Source organism: Chlorella variabilis (assembly GCF_000147415.1).
Source record: "Chlorella variabilis unplaced genomic scaffold CHLNCscaffold_1, whole genome shotgun sequence".
NCBI lineage: Eukaryota > Viridiplantae > Chlorophyta > Trebouxiophyceae > Chlorellales > Chlorellaceae > Chlorella > Chlorella variabilis.
The window spans coordinates 1,916,326-1,921,933 of NW_005435087.1; the positions used below are offsets into that span (position 1 = coordinate 1,916,326).

Genomic DNA, 5,608 nt, shown 5'->3' on the forward strand with positions numbered 1-5,608 from the left:
CTCGGGGGCGCCGCGTCCAGCGGCCGGTCTCTTCCGCGCCCCAATGCGACCCGGTGCGCAGCTGCGCCAGCGCCTCGCGGTCCTGCCGGCGCCGTACTGCATCCAGGTAGGTCTCGCGCTGCCCAAACATGGCGGGCGCCAGGTTGAGGGCGCCCACCACGTTGTGCACATAGTGCTCCAGCCGGCTGGCGCCGCCCTTCGCCAGCGCCTCCTGGAGCTGCGCCAGCTGGCGGCACTGCGCAGCTTCCCCCAGCTCGCCGAGGTCAACAGGTGCTGGCTGCTGCAGGTCCAGCTGCATGCCGACCGCTGCGAGACCGGCCGCCAGCTGGGCAGCCCAGGACTGCTGTGCCTGCTCAGCAGCACGCTGGCTCTAACTGTTCAAGTGTGAGAATAAGCAAAGGTGGCAGGCCATGGGCTGGCGGCATGGCGATGCACAGGAGAACTGAAAAGCAGAGCAACAGCCAGCCCTGCCGCGGCGGGCGCAGCAACAGACTGGCAGCAGCCCAACTCCTGCCACTGTTGTCAGGGGTGAGCCACTCCCACCACAACCAGCCCACGTCCTGGCAGTAATGCTGCATGGAATACGGCACATGCACAATGGGCTGCTGCGTGTATGGACCAACGAAAGGCTGCCTGAAGCAAGCCCCGCAGCCTCGGGAAGGCCGGGCCAGGCGGCATCAGCAGCACCGTAAACCACGGCTCTGCACCGAGCGCACACAAAGAGCAGTCAACACCCTGTCCTCTGCACCGCATCTAGTGCTGTGCATAGCCTCCTGAGGGCCACCTGTGGCCACCTGTCGCCGATGCCCCCTTGCCCGCAGGGCTCCCGCCATGCCTCCCAACGGGTTGGGGGCTTGTGTAGGACCCTGAGCAGGAACATCAAGTCAAATGGGCGCCATTGAGGCGGTTGAGTTCCGCCAATGACAAGGACTGGGCCTGCAGGCAGCCTGCCTGACCGCATGCCCCATTGATGCGGCCGGCAGCAGCGGGTGGCGGCGCGCTGGCAGCCCGGGCCCACGCGGCCCCGCCAGCTGCCGGCCCCCTGCATCAGCCCAGCTCCGGAATGACGCAGGTGACCCCTTTCGCCGCCAGCTGGTGCCAGGGGGGGACATGTGGACACCCGCGCGCAGGCCGCGCCATCTGGCACCTGAACCACCTCGCTATATCAGGGCGGGGCCTCGCCCCTGCATCCTTAATTCACATCAATCACACCCCACGGTCTACCCAGCGCTCACAACCAGCTCTCCTCCTGCTCTTCGCGATCTATTCCCAGCACACACCCCTACCCGTATCCCCTGCGTGTGCCAACTGACCATGGCGGCCGTGCAGCAGCCCAGCAGCGTCCACGCCACCGGCTGCGAGCAGCTGACGCAGTCCCTGTCGTGCCGCATGTCGGCCCGCCTGGCACGCGTCAGGTGGGTTGGGTGGGAAGCAGTTGTTCAGCTGGTTCAAGCAGCTTTATTGTTTGCCTGGTTGGGCTGTCTGGCTGGCTGGCTGGCTGTTTGTCTGGCTGGGAATGGATCAGCTGGCTGAAGGCACCCTGCTTGGCCTGCACCCTTCACTGACAATCTGCCCCACGCCCACCCTCCCCGCCCACCCTCCCCGCCTGCTGCAGCGAGTCTGCCCCCATGGCCCTGGGCGACTCCCCCTTTGAGGAGCCCGCGCAGCGCTGCCTGTCCGCCGCCCTGAGCCGCGGCCTCTCCAAGGGCAAGGCCATGGTGCGCGTGGAGTCTGAGGGTCTGGAGGGCCTCAAGGTGCCCACCGGCCCCGTGACCCTGGAGAGCGGCCCCCAGGGCTGCGTGCGCCCCTACACCATCATCGACGACCCCCAGGCCTGGCTGGCAGCCGACCTGGCGCAGCGGCAGTCTGAGTGGCTGCTGCAGCTGAGCCAGGAGGACGTGGCGGCGGTGGAGGAGCGCGTGGCGGCGCTGCAGGCGGCGGGCGTGACCCTGACCGCCCTCAAGCGCCCCACCGACTTCCCGCTGCCTGCGGCGCTGGAGGCGCGTCTGGCGGCTGAGAAGCACAACCTGCTGCACGGCAACGGCGTGCTGGTGATCCGCGGCCTGCCGGCGCAGCGCTGGAGCGAGTGGCAGAACCTGGCTGCCTACCTGGGCCTGGCGGCGCACATCGGGTACCGCACCCCCTGGAACAAGCAGGGCAACCTGATCAGCCACATCAAGGCGGCGCAGGGCTTCAAGGTTGCCCCCGGCGCCAAGTTTGTGCAGGGCGGCAGCGACGGCAAGTCTGCGCAGCAGGGCCACGCCACCAACCTGGAGTTTGACTGGCACACCGACGCGCAGGCCGACGTGCTGGGCCTGCTGTGCATCAGCCAGGCCAAGTCCGGCGGCGTCAGCGGCTGGTCCTCGGCCCTGGCTGTGCACAACGAGATGCTGCGGCGCGGGCGTGGCGACCTGGTGGCATGCCTGGCGGGCCCCGGCTGGTACCGCGACCGCACCAAGTACCAGGATGTGCGCCCCGGCGACTGCCCCGTGTGGGAGATGCCTGTGTTCCACTACCACGAGAGCCGCCTCAGCGTGCACTTCCACCCCGGCCACACCCGCGCCTGCCACAAGCAGTGGCCTGAGCTGGGCCCCATGACGGCGGAGATGGAGGAGGCGATTGATATGTTCATCGAGATTGCCTCAGACCCGCGGTTTGAGTTCCAGACCTACCTGCAGCCCGGCGACTGCTGCTTCATGAACAACGCAACCCTGCTGCACCGCCGCTCCGCCTACGAGGATGGCGAGGCGGCGCACGAGAAGCGCCACCTGGTGCGCGTGTGGCTGGCGGTGGAGGATGGCCGCCCCCGCGCCCCGCACCTCGACTTCCCCCGCTCCTACACCGTGGGCTACGACCGCCACACCTACCAGGGCCTGCTGTGCCCCAACCCCGAGCTCTTCCACGTGCAGCGCAGCGACCACGCCGGCAACCACCACTGAGCCTGTACCTGCAGCCATGTATACACCCCTGCCCCTTATTCTCCTCTTTTGCCTGTACATCCCTTGGCCATTTCACCACCCTCTTTCATTCACTGTTTCCTACTGCTCTACACAGCTCCTCTGCTGCTTGCCCATTTCTTCTCACCATCACTCTGTGCCACCAACACTCGCATCCTTCACAGCTGAGCGTGCTGCCCACCGATAACCACATTCTTTCCTGTTTCACCTGAAATGCCTCACACCATCCATTATGTGAACTCACACAACCAACAAGAGGGTGAATGGGAGGGCAGGGCATGCCTGTTGTTGTTGCTGCTGCTGGCCCCAGCTGCTGCTACAGTTGCTGCTGCCAGGTCTTCCTGAGGTGCGCCCTCCGCCAAATCTAAGTCGAAGCACCAACTCCAGAAGCCCTCAGGCCCAAGACATCTGTCATCTTCAAGACATCTGCCACTGCCAGCTCTGAACAGCTTGCTCCAGCACTGTCGGCTGGCGCGTGCTCCAAACCACAGGCTGCCCTCCGCACCTCTCAAAAGGGAAGGGCTCTTTCTGGCTTTACACAGCACTGGCGCCTAGCGCATGTGCTCGATGCAAACATTGCTTCGGTTGATGAGAGAAACAACAATCAATGTCACATCCTGCTACGCCCTCGCAAATGGGGCATGGTGCATTGGGGCACCTGACTGGGAGGTCGACTGGGCAGCAACCAGCAACAGAGAGCGACAGGCAGAAGCAGCAGCAAGGAACCACAGCAGCCGTATCGGAATGCCAAGTCGGGCCAACAGCTTCAAACTTCGTCCACTCAGGGGCGCCGGCAGGCACCAAATGGGCCGGCGGGCAGGCAGCCCCCAGCCCCCTGCCGCACTGTGCTCAGGCCCTCATCACGCCCCCTCGTACAGGTCGAACCGATCCATCAAGAACAGAAACATGACCATCCTGCACGGCGTGGGGACGCAGGTACACGCGGATGGGTGAGCATGGGTGTGGGGGCGCGAGGTGGCAACGGTGGCGGCAGGCGAGGGCAGCGGCGGCGGCGCGGGTGGGGGCACCGCGGCGCGACACCCTCGCCAGAAGCAGGGCGGCACAGCGCGGCGAGCCAGCTCACCAGGCGGGGATGGCCAGCATGGCAATGATGTACTCCCAGAAAATGACGGCGCCTGCGGGGCAGGGGGCAGGTGGCGGTGGAGCGCCGATGTAGCAGGGGCAGAGCGGCCGCGGGGCGAGGCAGAGCAGCCGCGCCAGCAGCCGCGGTCTGGGGAGCGCCAGCGGGGCGATGCCGCACGCGGGCGGGGCGGCCGGGTCGCGGCAGGCGGCGGACCCAGCGCTGCCGCCTCACCGATTTCCTTCTCGTGGTTTTGGAACATGGAGGCCATGTTTTGGATCTGGTTGGCGGTGGGGGTGGCGTACTGCAGCACAGCTCGGATGCCATGCAGCGCAGCGCTGAGCAGCGGGTCGGGCACAACACTAAGCAGCACATGCAGGGGCTGTGCTTGTTGGCGCGTGCATGGGTGGGGGGATGTGGTGGCAGGCGCCAGCAGCCCCGCCCGCCGGCTTGCCTGGAGCAGCAGCAGGAAGGAGAAGACCGGGTTGGCCGGCATGTACCAGCCCGCCTTGATGCTGCCGATGACGATGAGGCAGCCCACGACGGGGAGGATGATGAAGCGCACGCCCACCGTGCACAGGCAGGCCTTGAGGCCCATCGTCTTGGTGCCGGGGCCGGGGCCCTGCGGGGGCGTGGGCAGGGGGTGCGTGGCCAGCCAAGGGGCGGTGCTGGGCGGCCGGCGGCGCGGGCTGGTGAGCGGGGAGGCTGGGAGAGCGACTCCGCGCGCGAGGAGCGATCGCTTGGGCTCCCCTGCCCAAGGGCCGCTGTCCCTGCCTGTGCACCCCATGTGCCCGCTTCGCCCCAGGCCCCTGGGCCCCTCCCTTCCCCCTCCCCTCCGGTGCACCCACCCGCGCCATGACCGACCCCAGGATGAATGAGGCGATGAAGACGTATGCGCTCTGCAGGCTGGTGATGGCGCCCGTTACAAAGCCCAGCGCCGCGCTCTGCAGGCGGGGGCAGGCAGGGCGCGGAGGTGGTGGTGGCGAGTGGGCGACGTTGGTGGTGCTGCTGCTGAGCAGGCGGGCGGGCCGCAAGTCACGCACCAGGCTGGCACGGGCTGCTGCAGGCGTCCATCTGCTGCCAGCCAGCCCAGCCCTTGGCGCAGCCCTCGGCCCACCAGCCACGCGCCCTGCCAGCCACCCCCTGCCAGCCTCCTCACCGTCACTGGGAAGAAGAGCTCCCTGAGGGGCGTGATGCAGCCGATGATCAGGCTGATGACAGCAGCCACGGTTGGCCCCTGCACCACATACCTGCGCGGCGGCGGCGCGGGCGGGTGCCAGGGGTCCAGGAGGGAGGAGGGTGAGCGGGGTAGGCGCCGGGCAGCGACCCGCGGGGAGGCGGAGGGCTGGCAAGGGGGCTGGCAGCGGTGAGAGAGCCCGGCTGTTCCGTGGCGGCGCAGGCCACCGCACCGCCATCGCGGCCGCCAGCAGCCAGCAGGCAGCCATAGCAGCCAGCAGGCACTCGCGCCAGCCAGCCAGCCAGGCACTCACAGCACAAAGTAGTCCCAGGCGACCTTGGCCTGCCGCCTCCACCTGGCTCCCCTGCCCTCCGCCCCCTCCCCCGCCTCCTC

At 67.7% G+C, this 5,608-nt stretch overlaps 3 protein-coding genes across 3 annotated transcripts in view; 1 reads left to right on the forward strand and 2 right to left on the reverse strand.

The window, feature by feature from the left end:
• The window catches only part of CHLNCDRAFT_133405 (hypothetical protein), a gene marked incomplete at both ends in the record, with an annotated part of 406 nt that extends 108 nt beyond the window's left edge, over positions 1-298 (reverse strand). Inside the window, one exon of the mRNA XM_005852131.1 lies at positions 51-298. Coding sequence (XP_005852193.1) covers positions 51-298 — 248 coding nt within the window. The remainder of the gene's footprint in view (positions 1-50) is intronic.
• Positions 299-1,314: 1,016 nt separating this feature from the next.
• CHLNCDRAFT_56551 (hypothetical protein) lies at positions 1,315-3,209 on the forward strand (the record flags this gene model as incomplete). Its single annotated transcript, XM_005851799.1, has 2 exons — positions 1,315-1,415; positions 1,616-3,209. The coding sequence occupies 2 exons, from the start codon at positions 1,315-1,317 to the stop codon at positions 2,937-2,939; spliced, it is 1,425 nt and encodes a 474-aa protein (XP_005851861.1). The 3' UTR covers positions 2,940-3,209.
• A 608-nt stretch (positions 3,210-3,817) lies between these two features.
• The window catches only part of CHLNCDRAFT_133407 (hypothetical protein), a gene marked incomplete at both ends in the record, with an annotated part of 3,710 nt that continues 1,919 nt past the window's right edge, over positions 3,818-5,608 (reverse strand). The window contains 7 exons of the mRNA XM_005852132.1: positions 3,818-3,872; positions 4,042-4,093; positions 4,273-4,342; positions 4,520-4,660; positions 4,887-4,982; positions 5,198-5,288; positions 5,443-5,498. Coding sequence (XP_005852194.1) covers positions 3,818-3,872; positions 4,042-4,093; positions 4,273-4,342; positions 4,520-4,660; positions 4,887-4,982; positions 5,198-5,288; positions 5,443-5,498 — 561 coding nt within the window. The remainder of the gene's footprint in view (positions 3,873-4,041; positions 4,094-4,272; positions 4,343-4,519; positions 4,661-4,886; positions 4,983-5,197; positions 5,289-5,442; positions 5,499-5,608) is intronic.